Genomic DNA, 15,920 nt, shown 5'->3' with positions numbered 1-15,920 from the left:
GAAGGGTGACCTGCTTCATCTGATGGCACTTCCCCCAGAAACCTAGCAAGGCCTCGTAACATCAGGGACGCAGAGCATTGTGTCGCTCCAACAGCTCACCTCCTTGCTTGATGTGACTGACAGCTGCTATTTTACCTGAGAGCAGATCTGACTCACTGCGACTCGCTGAGGCTGTTATAGCACAGAGGACTAGGACTGAGAAGGAGACGCACCCTTTCATTGTAGATAATGGTTCCTTCCTCACAGGCTGCTTTGTGGGTGCAGAGGTGCTGCTGGACGCACCAGTTACATACCCAGAGACTGCTCACACACTTCTGGCACCTGGAACAATGATTGAAAAGCAGCTGCTAAGATGAGCCAGGAAGGGACATCCACCCTCCCTGTAACTACAGGCAAGAAAAAGCAGGTGCTCACGGTGCCGATTTCCACAGCAGGGCCACTGCAGCACAGTCATAGAAAGAGAAGTCCACAGAAGCAATGAAGATGTCATGGAAACGCACTACAAGCTTTATGGTGACATGATCTGAAAATGAAAAAAAAAAAAAATTCTTAGAAATGGAGCCACTATAAGTCTGCCATACTGTTAAGAGACACAGCATGCTTTAGGAAAGACACTGTCAAACACGGAGACAGATCCCCTTCCATGCTTCCAGCATCTCAATCACTGGATTATCCTACGGACACCAAAAACAGGTTGGACAAGTTTGTCAGGAGTAGCTTATGACAGCTCTTGCCAACCCATGGGAAGGAAGACAAGTCTGATGATCCCTCCATCTTTATCTGCTATAATTCCACTGTCATCTCTGTATTAGGGGAAGATGTAACATTCCAGACTCAAAGCTGATTGTCTTCCTTTGTCATCCAAAGGAAAACCAAATCCTCAGAACTGACATGCCCTTCCCATACTACCTTCACCTTGAGAGCTTTGTTCTATGTCCAGGCTAAGAAGTGAGTCAGTGAAGAGTTTTACAAGACTTGTAATCTCACTTGCAGTGTCTGAAGCCTTATCTGCTTTAAATCTGAGTTTCATGTTAAACTACAAACCTCAGGATAGCCCAGTTCTCTTTGGGGAGAGACTACCACTGATTTCTGATAGACCAAGTAACTTCAGAGATGAAAAAAAACTTACTGCATCTGATAGCATGACTCTGAAGAAGATATTTTGCATATGACACTACTAAACCAGCTAATTAATCTTGTTCCAAACAAATGCCCCCAACCCTAGAGCTGGGCATCAGCTCTCCAAATAATGGAAACATACTGCATGCTCTGCTCAGCTGCAGGAGCTGCCATTTCTCCAAGACAGTTTGCTATAAAAATAAGTAACAAGAGGCTTGTCCATCATTCCTCTCACAGAATTCAGACCTCCTCTTGCAAGCAAGCTCTATTCACAACAAAACAATTAACATGCCTGGTGGAGGATCAGTCAGGCCTAAGCTGACTCCCTGATAGGATGACAAGGGAAGCAGTATGCTAGCAAAACAGCTGATGATGAGGTGCGTATGAAAACCCATGATTAGGAGAAAATAAGGGTATCATATGCAGCTGGAGGTAGGAGTCACAGCAGTACTGTCAACTCCCATCACTGTCATAGAGGTGATTGCATTTGGCAGTGGTGGAAGGGCTAACACCTCCTAGGATTTCAGGGCTCTGACATAATATTTATAAATATTCCTTTCTCCAAAAAGGCCATTATTTTCCATGACTGCCAATCACGCCGTTCAACAGTACAGAAGATGAGGTCGAGCACTTATAAATTGAGAGCAGGAGTTTCTGCTATCAACTTGGAGCTCAACAGCTTAAAGTGATGGATGAACTGGTATGCAACCTTTAAAACAAAGCTGAAAAAAAGGCAAATATTTTAATGAGCTGGGAAAAGTATTATAAGTAGGAATAGGAAAGTGCTGGTATCTAAGGCCCTAATGGGACCTCATTTAGAGAACAGCGTATGCTTCTGGTTACCAGCTTCAAATTCATCCTAGCAGAGCACAGAAGCTGCAAAGAGGAGGGCTAGCAATACAGTGAAGGAGAGAGGAAGTCTGAGTAACAAAAGAATAAAAAGAAAAAGTTGGCACAGTTAACATGGCAAAACTCTGTGCTAAGAATTCCTGGCCATAGTTCATTGAGTGGGAGAAGAGCTGTGGAAGCAAAAGGACAACACAAATAGATCAGACACAAACCATCCGTGAGCAAATTTAGAGAACAGAAGCAACTTGCTAAGCCTCAGAGATGCAATGTGAAAATAACACAGGTAAAGCATGTACAGAGTCTTGAAATAAAAGCAAGACTGACTTACAAAGGAGTCAATAAGAGTATCTGAAGCCTGGAATAATGACAACTAGGCTGTGGTTTTATCTACACTGATTTTTCTGAGAACTTTCCAGGTTCTTTAGAGTGGCCAATTAGCAATACTCAGCCAGTTATTGTTCACAGTAATAGAAGGCTGACTATGTATTTTCTGAGGTTATGCCGCATTGCAGATTCATTTCTCACTTTAAAGACTGTCAGTCTCTTCTTGCCCTTCCTTACATATACTTCCTTCTCCCACTGCTGCATGGATTTTGAGAAGGTTTGCATTTTGTTTGATTTAAATAATTTAAGAGAGTTTCCTTTCCAGATTTATGACAAAGCTGCCAAACCAGCCACCCCTCTAGACTGCATTTCAGATTATATTCAGATTTGCATACAACCCTTCAAGCAGGATCTCCTTTCCAACTACCAGAATTTGGCACTGGAATCTGGCAACAGCCCAAAATAGCACAGGATGCGTGTGACACACAAGTAGAAAGCAAACTGATATTATGACAGAATGAAATGAACACCTGCTGACAGATCACATATACTCATGGCTGTTAATCCTGGCAATCTGAGGGACCTACAACGTACTTTCTCCCAACAATGTTATCAGAGCTATCATGCTCCATTTAAAGCATTTCACTGACCTGCTCCTGTTGGCAAAGCTGGTGCTTGGCTGGGATCTGGAGAAGGACACATGATTCCTGACTCTGTCAGAACTGCTGGGCTTTCATAATCTTCAAAGTAACATGAGTAAAATTCTTCCTCACGCAGAGAAGGTAAGTCTGAGATAGCCAGGAATATCTACCAATTCAATAATATCCAGTAAATCATTTTCCCTCTAGCACATTTTTCTATTTTTTTCTGGTTCTATTTGTTCAAAGTAAGAGCCCCATAAAGTAATTCTGTACATATACACCCATTTTCCTATAATGCCTCCTAGGACTGTTCCGTACATCATCTCTTGCCATTCCCAATCTGAACTTGGCATTCACTGAGCAATTATTGCCAACTTCCCCCTTTGCCCAAGTCTCTAGCAAAATACAGGTTCTTGCCATCTCCTGACACAATGACAGACTTCAAAACACTGCAGCACCTTCATTTTTCTGCCAGCTCTCAGATGCCAGACGGAAAGCTGTAATTTTGGGTAGCTCCTTTCAGATCATCCTGACAGCAAGTGTTAGAAACGCTGTGAAACCACAGACAGGCACCTTGTAGCTACTAAGCCAAGGAGGGACCCATCCGGGCAGCCATCAAATACTCCAGCACACCCAGTAACTCTTAGCAGGCAAGGACATTTAGTTTTATGGGAAAAATAATCAATAAAATTATCCCCTGGTACAGTCAAGCTATTAAGTCCTTTATGTCAGGCAGATAACATGTGCTTGAAGGCTCAGTTGACTCAGTACCCCACTGGAAGCAGTAGGAAGACTCATGACTCCTCAGAGATTGCAGGGGACTTTCTACACGCTTGAGCATCAGAGGACCAACACCACCACTTACATTTCTCTTTTCCTCTCTGCTGATATTGGCTGGAGTTAGTGACTGGACAGATAGACACTGTTGAGTAGAGTTAAAGCTCCAGAGCCACTGCTCACTCAACCTGGATCGCAAGCACTCAGAGCGACGGCTGCACCTGCAGGGAAATAGCAAGGTGCCCTGTGAGAGATCTGTGTAGCTCCAGCAGGACACGTTCAACTTCCAAGCTGACACTGGCTGTCTGAAGCCTTGCTAGAGTCTTGGGGAAGCTGCTGCACAAGCCATGGAAGTCCCAGCCTCCCACCACCTTCAATAATAGGATGAACTGTTACCAAAATATAGATGGGTAGACACTTCTGGGGCTTCAAGGGTCATAAACTAGTTACTACTGCACTTCACAGGGAGACAGAGCCACAAAGCAAACAGATATGCTGGAATAAGCCAAGTCTCATTAAGGAACACCAGTAGGGGAGCAAGAAGTGAAAAACAGTGCTAAATAATAGGGTGACACCAGAAGACGAGATTATTAGGCAGTTTGAGCTGCAGTCAGACTAAAACCAGGCTGAAGTCCACTGAACAGGAGCATCATGAGTGGTGACCAAAGACCCAAAAAGCAATGGAAAGACAATATTGTATGCAACTGTGACTGCTGGTGGTGTTTTAGGAGGCAGACAGAACATGCCATAAAGGAACTAAAAATAAACTAAATCTAGACACATAGACACAGAGAAAAAAGTAAGTGGAGACAATCCCTAAGCACTATCCCTCTAAAATCCTTGCAGGTCAGCAGGGATCTATCTTACCGTCCCTGAAGGACACACCAGCCACAGTATGGATCCTTCAGTGCCAAACAGGATTCACAGTCCAAGTACAGGGAACATTCCAGTATGGGAACCTTCATCACCTATCAGAGAAAGAAACTGGTGAAACACAGCACACACAACATAGGTCCCAGGTCTATGGCTTCTTCTGCCTCACTAGCAAGTCCCATCATCTGCATGCTCACTGAAACAATTTCTTAATCCCCAATATTACATAAAAATAAAGAAAAAAAAGGAACAAGTTTCCAGAGCCCATCTGAATGGCCATTTCACATACTGGTGAAGGAAATCTAAACAGCAGGCTGTACAGAGGCACGGAGGCAAGCAAAGTGTATTGCTATTAATGGGTTATTTGTGACACTTTTTACAAGAAGACGACTTTATTTAGCAATAAAGCTGTATTTTAACAAAATAGATCAAAGGATAGCAGGGTGAGTACCTTTCACTCTTTTGCTTTTCAGGACTCTGTCATGGGCGATCATCTCTCTCGACATGTAGGTGACTGAAGCTGGAGACAGCAGCTCCAGCTGAGGCCTCTGACTGTATCTGCTCTATTGTCCAGCCCTATCTGGCAAAACTATAATTTTGACTGAAAGTAGACCAAGAAGCTTTGATCAATGTGGAACAAAAACCTTCTGCCATCTAGGGCTAAGTTTTACTTGCAAAACACTTCTGCTTTCACTTACTATCCTTGCTGATTTCAGCCTCTTGCCCCTTCTTTAATCCGCTACTACACTTAAGCTGCTACACTGTCAGTTACTTTAAAATGCCAACTTCTAATCCCCAAGCTATTACTTTTGCTAAGTACATGATGTAATTTGCATTTTTTAATTGACAGAACAATTACTGTTAAGGATATATTTCAGATTTCCCTAATCTACTTGCACTCACAGATTTCCACTCCTCTTTTGCAGAGTTACAAAATTTGAGTATCTCAAAGTGTACTGAGTGGGGTGAAGGGAAGCAGTGGTTTTCCAGCATGCTCTCATTTTTTGTTTGTTCTTTCCTTCAGAGTAACTCAAGGGCTGCTCTTTCCTTTGCTAGGAGGATCCTTTTCTTCCCAGCTCAAGGAGCTGATATGAGTTGTGTTGTACAAATCCTCTCAAACAAAGTGGCCATAGATGGATTTCTTACTCCGTAGACACCAATATCCCCAAGAGCCTGGGGCATTGCAATGCCTCTTCTCCTGCAACTGTCACTGGGCACAAACAGAATTACAGAAAGCAGAAGAGGGAAAGGTGCCTTGCATGGTTCCATATACAGCTTGATTTCATCTGCAAGACTGTTCTTATACACCCGGTCAGGGCACACCTCTGCTGTCTTCCCACACATTTCTGCTTTTTGTAGCTTACATGCTTACAGAAGAAAAGCTTAATCTTTTAACTGATTAAAACCAGAAGTGCCACAGTTTTAATTACACAAAACCTCTCTTTTCTCTTTTTAATCTTTTGCAAACCCAAGACAGGTCACATTACTTGTGAACCCAGAAGGCTTACATTCTTCTGCTCCGATGGAGATGCAAACTGTTGTCCAAACAATTCCTGCTCAACACAGAGGAACCCAGGAATTTGCAGTCCCTTGTCTTCATGCCAGCCTTTTATAGCCTGCAGTTCACATTCCTCCATCACTGCTGATACAGACTGACTGACTTAGGGAAATGCACAGGCAAACAGGCCATGATTCAGGGTAAGAAGACTTCCCCCCCGCTTTCTCCAGTTTTTGCAAGAGGCCAATCCCCGCCCCTGTAAGCCAGACTGGCAGGCAGCTGCTGCCCAGCACAGGCTTAGCTATACACACACTTTCTCTGTCTCCCCTACTCCTGTCAGTAGTTTGTTTGGACCTCAAATGCTTTAAACTCTTTTGTGGAAGGGATTTTATTGCTCTTACCATGGACTGGGTCATGACAAAGAGGTGCTCCTGCAACTGGTCAAACAGCAGGTCTCCACTCACCATGCTATTTAACTGGATAGGTAAAGAAGCATATATATATGCATCTCCCATTGCTCCCAAGTACACCTGCAAGAGAGTCACAGTTGTATGCAGGCAAAGTATCACAGTAGGAGTTGGTGGCACTCGTCCTATCTCAGGAACAAGCTGGAACCACTGCTATGTGCAGGGATTTCAACCTCCCACCGAAACATCAATGCAGTGACTTCAGCCACATGAAGCATGCTCCTAGCAATACCTGCAGAGGTCACATAGGATGCACCAGCCCTGACACTGGCTCAGTGTGATGTAACCAAAGGCAACGTGACCACTGTTTGAGGCATTCACATTCTCAACAGTCAGTATGGTGTGAGAAGAGACCATCTGATAGTAATGACTTCCCAAGGGACAAGAGAAATTGCCTTTTTTCCCCTTCTGCCTGAACATCCCTGAAAAGTTTTATCCTCTTTGCTTCCTGTTGTATCCAGATCATACCTTGTGCAGTCTTCCTCTACTGTCTCCCAGAAAAGCAATGGTGTGGCCATCTTCCACATTCACTGCCACAGCTGTCAGACGGGCCTCTGTTTTCTCCAGGAGAGGGGCTGCTTCCAAGGGTACCCGGCTGGCCATAGGGCTGGGAGTGTGGTCAGAGCCACAGGGGTATGCATACAGGGTGTCCTTTTTTGGCAAGTGGAAAGAACAGGGAAAACAGTACAAAAAAATGGATACAAGGAACATTAGCACCTTTAACACTTCCCACCATCCCCTTCCACCGAAATTCTTTAAACAGGTGAATTCCTTAAAGAGCAGTGAATTCAGCTTTGAACCCCTCTAAGCTTTTTTTGACTGAGAGTAAAAAAACAGCTTTTAATTATTAGTTTAGGTGCATTGGCTATTTGTACCCTCACAAAATCCTGCAGTCGTTTCATTAAGTCCATTCAGCATCAGTAATAAAATGCATCAAAACTCTACTAAACTCTAAGTTCTCAAAAAAATATTACTGGCTATACACTGCCACATACAGCTTTGGAAAAGATTAGTTGTATTTTTCAGAACAAAAAGATGAGAATTCCTGCTTCCAGTGCAAAACTACCTGTTCACAAGCACCACTTCCAACAATTAGCATGGTATTGTTGTATCATCTACAAATTCTAAGCCTGAAGTAGAATCCCAAAGCATCAGGACACACACAAACACAGGGTGGAGCCTGACCTGCTCCAAAGAACTTACTAATGACACATAAAAAAAAAAATCATAGAGTACACACAACCAGAGACCCACAAAACAGTCAAAACAAGAGTCATCTCTGCACACTGCTTCAATTCTTCTGAGCCCTGCGAGATTCCTGAAAATTAACTCCACAGCGCTGTGCAAAAACAGTCGTCCTTCTGTTCCAGTTAGCTCCCTCCCAGTCTCACCAAACCTTCACTTACTGAATTCTGAAAAAGAGAGAATGAAAGCTGCCAACTTCCTTACACTTTGTATGTGTAGAGAGAAGATATTCCATCATGATTCATCTTTTTCCTAAGTAACAAACTCAGTCTTGTCTAGCGTAGTTCCTCTGTTGCTTTATATCTTTCTTGACACCTTGTTCTGTGTCCACTTTAATTTTACGTTATCCTTTTGGAGACTGAATGCAGGACTGTTCACTGAACAATTACTATTAAAACCACAATTTTTTAATCAATTAGTGGCTTGTCTTCAAATAATGTGATTGGTGTAAACTAATGATTTTCATAATGAAATCCCTTACGGGTAAACATTTTCACCCTGCTCTCCAGCTCCTTACTAATACTCTTACACAGCTGCTCGAAGAGCAGAGGCAGTGACTGCGCAGTCCATGCTGACTCCAGCTCCCTCTCTTGCCTCAGGCAACGTGGTTGAATTTAGACTCCTTGTGAGCAGAGTTACATATTCCTTCTGTCTGATGTCCGTGGCTTTGCATTTGGCAGCACTGAGCTGCGTGGTACCATCCGGCACCAGGCAATGGAGCTGCCCCCGCCGGAGGTCAGCGATAACGGCACAACATGGCATTCTTGAGGCATCTGCTCATCATCCCTCGCCAATCACATGGAAAACCTGACCCTTTTCCCTCCCTCTCTCTTCCCTTTTCTCTAGGGTTTTTTGTTTGTTTTTTTATACTTGACTGTTTCCTGGAGAAACTAAAAATGATCAGGAGCTTTTAACAAAGTCTATGGAAATCCCACCGTAAAATATATTTAACCTGCTGACCCCTATTCACTCCTCGAATGCATTGCTATTGTAGCAGGCAAGCAAGGCTTGACACAGCAGTTCTACGTAAGAAACCAGGCCAGTTAGACTAGCACTGCTTCCATTCTGATGCCTCATTGTTTTCCTTTCAAATACTATTCAACTGATTTTCTGCATACTAGGCATAAGGCTCCAACCTAAAGCCTCAGAGGAGGTTACAACTTTTAATTATTGCTAGTTTTTACCATCCTCTAAGTTATCACTCATTTTTAGTGATAGATACATTTTTAGCAGCTTTGTCACTTGATTCTTAAGCTTCTTCCAACCACCTTCTTGTAACTTAAAGATTTCTATATCTCCAGTTTTGTCAAGTTACTATAAGATTTATTAGGAAGTGGGTCACAGCCAAATTTCCACACTCCAAAGCATCAAGTGTTTATTTTGAATGGGATTCTAGCAACCTTTGTATCAATTTAGACAAATCCTGGAGCCTAATGACCTCACTACTGAGGCCAATTTTTCAAAGTTTGCTTTAAAAAACCTGCATACAAGTCAGAAATAGTTGTACCCTGGTTGTGCTCAGCGCTGCTGTTGCCAATGTGTGATGCCAAGGGCAAGTCACTTCACACATGTTTATCCACCATAACCAACGTGACCTGTGCAAGCACAGCGTGCCCCCAGCCTCGCAGGGACTGCAGCACAGTGAATCGCAGTCAAGAGCTGAAACTTGTTCCATTCTACAGGATTAAGACCATGACAATTGCATAAAGTACTTATATAAATTTACATAGAAGGTGTTTTAATTGTTTTCAGTGAATAAAATCTTGGCAACGTAGCAGAAAATACACTTCAGGGATCACCCAGTGAGATGCAGCGAGTTTGGATGAAGCTGCTGCCGTGAATTCTGGTGTGTGCTTCCTACATTGCACAGGTGAGAAGCAACTAGTGGACAAATCTGCATCAATGCATGAAAAGGACAAAGCTCAGTGCAAAAGGACAAGTTACATACCTTGAAAACTACGCCCACAGAAGATATGCAGCCTTCCCAAGCCTTGCAGAAACATTTAGTTTAATTATCAAGTCACTAACAGCATCTACATAGTCTCCTGCATCTCCAGACTAATGGATCTCCAGCAAACTAGAACAAATGAACTGGTTCTGAAATTCTTATAAAACAAGTATTTTTTTTCCCAGTTGAAAAGATTGTATTGAACTACAAAACTCAATCTTAGCCTCTCCTGATGGGTTAAAAATTGGAGACAGTGCTAACTAGGGAAAAGGGCATACCTTGTGCACAGGCTGGTTTGGAAGCAGAAAAACGTGAAATTAATTAGCATTATCCTTACATACAGCACAAGCTGCCACCCTTGAAACCAAGTTAAAACTGTTCCTGCATAAAACGTTCATTGACAGCCGCTTCCACTCAGCACTGAATGGAGCAGGCTGGAGCTGGCACGGACTCTTACGTGTTGTTAGACACAATCTTAACGACAACCGCTACTATGTACTGAATGGTGAAGGATAAAGTTTGTTAGGACATTTACATATCATTGGACACACTTGTTAATAAGATGCAGTACTTTAGTCAGCCCACTAGTGCCAAACTGTGCAGCTGGGACCCTGGGATCACGCGCCAGGAATCACTGACCAAAGACTGGCTTTTTTCTCCCACCCTGTGCACCCACTTCCCCACTGGATCAAACAGTACAGGGAGATTCTACATCATTTTGAATTAAGGATTTTTATAAAGGACTCACAACAGTTTGACATTTTAGGCCAACATTAAGCTGGCCTAAAAATCACCTGTGACAATTCCTTCTATGTGGCCCCACAAAGGACATTGCTAAGAGGTACAGTGAAAGCCAGACATCAAGCTGGGCAGTCTCTTGCTTCCCAACTCCTAGGTACTCCTCCTGATCTTATATTTGTCCTGCTCCAAGTCTGCTCTTTACACTTCCCTTGTCCCACAAGTACTCTACAGTCAACTTTAAGCTACTGAAAGGAAAGCCATAAATTTAAGACTGGTTTTGGAGCACACGTCCAACCCCAGAGACTTCCAAAGCTCTGTGGTACCACTTTGCTCTCTGTAGCACAAGGCTGGGAAGAGGCAATTATCTGGACAGCCTGTTCTGTAGAAGGAAGACACAAGATAACATGCTATTCAGCCAAGGACTAGCAACGCCCTTGGTGAAAACAGGCTACTCACAACCACAGAGCCTCATGCTGGGACACTGCATCCAGCACCACCCAGGAGAATGCTGCTGCTCTGTGTCTGTGTCATCGTCCCCGATACTGCAGCACCAACCAACGTGGCTGACAGACTGCAAGGATTCAGGGTCACAGCCACTTCAGTTCAAAATTTTATCCTGCAACATCCCACCGTGCCTTTGCTGTAGAATTTAAAGAAGGATTATCTCCTCTTACAGCTCTGGAGATAAAGGAGAGTCAAGTCAGGAAAAGGTCCTCCTTGGGCACAAAATTCTGCAGAACTAATGCAGTCTATAAGAAATAAGGATTTGGTGACGCTTGTTTTTGCTTATGTTCCTTTTTGTTCCTGGGTGCCCTTGCAGGAAGCTGTTGTGAAGTGCACCTCACCATAAGCAACAGGGACACAGCACACCCCTTTGATTCCCCTCCCAACACACAGGTGCACATGCACACACTCCTCTCCTTCCCTGCACTGCAGACCAGGACACAAAATTACTGATGCAGAACAACGTGAACTGGAGCTTCAGTGCTCTTGCCTGATATTGCCATGAGACAGGCCTCAGGGCCAGGTCACACCAGATGCCCTTCCCCATTGCCACACACTCCCATTTACCTCTGCAAGGAAACCTGTCCACACAGGGAAAAGAGCTGCAGCAGCAGTGAGACAGACTGTACTTAAACAGGATGCAATGGTTCTTGCATTGCATCGCTGCAGCAGCAAAGAAACAGCCTGAGCCCAAAGGCTTTTAACCTAAACAGATTTCAACATCTATCTGTGGAAAATGAGCTGACTTCAGGAACACAAAGCAACACAAGAACACGCTGGAGACTACTCTTTACTGTGACAAAGGTGCAAAGCCACTTACCGCAGGCAGCTGGACACAGTTGGAACTGACATCATATTCAATATACGCCACTTCTGTCCCTTCTTCTGACTTCCCATCTCTCATGTAGCAAACATCCCTAGTCCAGTTGGTCAGGCGATCCACCTCCTCCATTGTGTAGACACAGAGTGCAGACTCTTCGCTCAGTTTGCCAGAAGAAGCCTGCCAGGCAGAGAAGGCTGCAAACAGCACTTCTCCCTCAGTGTCCAGCTGCCCCTGGGCCAGGCCTTTTCCTGGCCGGGTGACATAGGCTGCTTGCAGGAGGCTGTATGTATTGGCTTTGCTCTGGCAGAGCAGAGGTAACTCCACATATGAGTAATAATGAGAGTCATCCAGGCAGATTCGTGAGATGTAGGTCTTGTACTCACGTGATTGAGACTTGAGGTCCCGACGGTAGAACAGGAAATAGACGCTTGAGCGGTAAGTGAAGGATTTAATGAAATGGTGGTTGTACTCAGAGAGCCGGCCCACGGCCAGTTTTGCTGTTTCTTCATAGGAGAAAATGGAGTGAGAGTCTGTTGCTTGAACATCCCCTCCATGGGCCCTGAGATTTCGTGTAGTGATGGGAGGAATCCCTCCTCCAACTCCTCGGCTAGTGTACCCCCGTCCCACAAACAGCAAGGGGACCTCATCCTTTGAGTATGCTATGAGTCCCACAGTGGTGATATTGGGATCATTGGCAGCAACGTACTGAGTGTCACCAGGGCTCTCTGGTCGGAAGAGGACATGGTCGATGGACGTGAGGCTCCTCTTCTCACAGATTCCCTGGTGCACACTGCCACACACAATGAGCTCCTTCTGCACAGTGTTCACCAGCAGCAGCTTGTTGTGATTGTCGGTGTGGTGTGCCTGAGGGCACTCTAGCTTTGAGACTGGGGGGAGGCAATCTTTACTGTCCAGAACAGGCCCAGTCTGGACCACATTCTTCATCAGCAGGTCAGATGTCAGCTGAAAGAGAAAGTTGGTGGCCCCCAGGTAAATGGTCCCAGATTCCAAGTCCATAGACAGGTGGAGGAATTTCGTAGCGTTGCGTGAGAATGTGACATACTGCAGTCCCCGTGGAATTGCTGCTCCCAAGAAACAGAGAACAGGAAGGAGAAATGTTCCCAGAGGCATGGTAAACACTCTGCAAGAGATGAAAAGCTGTTATAACTCCTTGTAACTCAGGAGTGAAAATTAACACTCAGCAAAACCCTTCAACAGCACTCTTATTATGAGAAGTGGGCAAAGAGGACATGAATAACCATAGAAAGCAGAGAACTAGACATGAAGAGCCAACATAGGACATTTGTAGAAAGACCAACAGAAAGAGGCCTGCATAAGTGTAACAGACTTTACTCAATCACCTCCACACCAAGATGACAGGCACAGCATCTTCAGGAGAAGCGGCAAGTAATGCTCTTGGGGGTTTCCCCAGAGACTGCTGGGTGGTACTGGGGAAAGCTTCTCTTCACAAGCCCAGGACTTGTACTAAACTTGCTGAATAAACAGTCCAAAGCACAGATTCATCAATCCAGGGACATAACCGAAGGAGAAAGGTCCTATCTATGCTGTGACAGGTGTTTCAAATATTTAAGTTGATCATTATTCTTATAACACCAGAAAAAGCCACGTTTAACCAGACTCCTGCACAACTCTTTCCTACGATGCTATACTGGAAGTTCTCCAGGACAGGACCACATTCCTATAGCAGCCAGCACATTGCACACGTTGTTAATGAGCAACACGACAGTAAAACAAACCACTGTCCAAGCCAAACACAACCTGCAGGACCATTGTTTAAATAAACTGTAGCTGGGATCCAATTCAGAGCAAATTAATAACCTCTTTGCTCTGTATTTGATCTACATATCATAAATTAATCCTTCTCTTTCTTATCACTTACGGCTATCAACAGCCTCTTTTGGGTCTAAGGCTCTTCCACTAATGCTTCAGAAGGGATCTTCCCATGCCATCTCTGCCCCTGAGCATGGCCCACCCAAGCAGGACTGCTCTGCTCTGAAGCCACGATGAGGCTTTCAGAGAGTCAGTCATAGCAGCTCCCAGCCACCCCTCCGGGGCCACCAGTCTGCCCAGCCAGCCCTGGTGGGCTCCCATCTCCTTGGGCAGATGCAGCATATCCAGGTGAGGAGGAGACCACCTTATCCTGCTCCCTTGTTACTCCACTCTCTGGGGGAGAGGTTTCTTGCTGGCACTCATCTCTCCACAGCACCTCTACCAGTGCTGTAAAAGGAGATCTAAACGTGCCTGCTCTTTGGACAATGCTCCACCCCTTCCCTGTCCCATACCCCAAAGTGCAGGGAGGGCCAGATGGGGTGGGTGTTGGACAGACCCAGGGAACCACCAGACCTGTTCTGGTCCTCTCGAGAGGATATTTAGATCAACCCCTCTTGAAATCCACTGTGACCCCCCCCAAGCCATGCCACAGATGGGAAAAACTGCGATGAACAGCATGGGGAATCCCACAGCATGGTGGAAATGTGGTAATAAGTACCAGCAACATTTAGATTAATGCTTTCCCCACAGAGAAAGGGCAGCAGCTGCAAGTACTCATAATTTACTATGAGTACCACATTATTTGAATTGAGAAGTAGGTGGTGATGCAGCTGTGAATCTACTCCCTTCCCTCCCTCCCGCTTGCAGACAAGGTATCAAAGCTACACACAGCTACACAGATGCCAAGCTGGGCCAGAGGCTCAACAGAGCTGGCGGCTAGAGATCTCCTCCAGAACTGGCCTGTAATCTGCTGTGCTCATTTGGCAACTCAGCTCCTCAGGGGTGATGTTAATTTTGTAGTTAAAGCTAAGAAAACTATCATCACTCCTCCTACAGCATCATCCCTCTTGGATCCTCCTGGTGAGCTCAAAGTGCTGTTAGCCCAGAAGCAGTTAGAGCAGAGAGGTGGAAAAAGATCTGCAGCATCTCAAGAGAGGACTACCCCAGCATTTATTGGAGGACTTATCCAATTTAGGTCACAAACTTCTCACCATATAAACTGTGTCTTACACTTGTTCTGTACAATATTCAGCACACAGTGTGCAGAGAACACAGTAGCAATGGTGAGAACAATAACTGTAAGACTCTAGATACATCTTTTATTTCACTGCTATTGCAAAAAAAACCCCAACCCAAACCAAAAAACCCCCAAGAAACACAAAACAAACAAAAAACCACCACAAAAGTCTGCTTTCCAGCTCCTTTGTCAGTAAAACAGGCATCTTTGCTCTACCAAAAGACCAGCTGAGAGGATTAGTCTACTTGTGAAATCCAGCGGATGGAAGGTATTATAAATACAACACATTATTAAATATAGGCTTTGTGAAGCTCTGGAAAAGCTCCATTTCACATGGTTATTGTAGGTAAGTAGGCAGCACTGTCAGGATATAACCACAGGCAGGAATGCTGGCTCTGGGCTGGCAGTGTTCCCCCAGAGCACACAGCCACCAGTTCACCCCGTACCAGCCCTGTGTTTAAGTTACGTGCACACTGGGGCTTTTGTTTGCCCTGATAATGGGCACTTAGTGTTTTGTGCTGTCAGTGCTACCAACACACTCTGCTTCACCCAGCTTTGCAAACAGCCCGGAACTAGCCTTGCAGTCTCTTTCCAGGGTGGTGAGAGAGTGAGTTGTAGCACTTGACAGAGGTCCTCATCACGCGGGAGATGTTATCTGTGAAGCGTGATGAGGGGTATTTAGAAAGCCAACAAGTACACACATGTAGATGGAAGGATGGAGATGGAACTGTAACTTAACTATATCACCTCGGGTTTATATCAGTAGAGGATATCTTGCTCCAATTCCAACACGAGTTATTTTTTATGCATTCTCGCCATTTTTATTGGAGAAGACTTTATTCAAGGAACTCCTTAATCATACAACTGCCTTGGTACCGCTGCACAGCCATCATGCAGATGTCACGATGGCTTGTTGTGCAACCCTGTCTGGAGTCTCCTCAGTTTCAAAGCTTAAAATGCCTGCAAACAAAACAATAGGCTGATGACCATCCAACAGCAGGAACTTGACTACATTGTGACAGAGCCACACTGACATGGAGAAGAGAGTCTTTGATCTGGAAGCAGCTGAGGATCACAAGACAT

At 44.7% G+C, this 15,920-nt stretch overlaps 1 protein-coding gene across 2 annotated transcripts in view; it reads right to left on the bottom strand.

Moving 5' to 3' along the window:
• PLXNB1 (plexin B1) overlaps window positions 1-12,944 on the bottom strand; it is a 37,031-nt gene extending 24,087 nt beyond the window's left edge. The window contains exons 1-8 of one of the 2 annotated variants that reach the window (XM_010172273.1): window positions 11,807-12,944; window positions 7,017-7,199; window positions 6,483-6,611; window positions 4,578-4,678; window positions 3,799-3,931; window positions 2,943-3,099; window positions 415-523; window positions 213-321 (exon numbers count right to left, since the gene is read on the bottom strand). In XM_010172273.1, the coding sequence (XP_010170575.1) occupies window positions 213-321; window positions 415-523; window positions 2,943-3,099; window positions 3,799-3,931; window positions 4,578-4,678; window positions 6,483-6,611; window positions 7,017-7,199; window positions 11,807-12,940 (2,055 nt within the window). In that variant the 5' untranslated portion in view covers window positions 12,941-12,944. The remainder of the gene's footprint in view (window positions 1-212; window positions 322-414; window positions 524-2,942; window positions 3,100-3,798; window positions 3,932-4,577; window positions 4,679-6,482; window positions 6,612-7,016; window positions 7,200-11,806) is intronic. The other variant, XM_010172272.2, reaches the window with a different exon arrangement.
• Between the last annotated feature and the right edge of the window lie 2,976 nt (window positions 12,945-15,920).

The sequence above is a fragment of the Antrostomus carolinensis genome, unplaced genomic scaffold (assembly GCF_000700745.2).
Source record: "Antrostomus carolinensis isolate BGI_N321 unplaced genomic scaffold, ASM70074v2 scaffold27657, whole genome shotgun sequence".
Lineage (NCBI taxonomy): Eukaryota > Metazoa > Chordata > Aves > Caprimulgiformes > Caprimulgidae > Antrostomus > Antrostomus carolinensis.
Note: the sequence above shows the minus strand (reverse complement) of the source record. Positions and strands in the feature narration are given on the sequence as shown.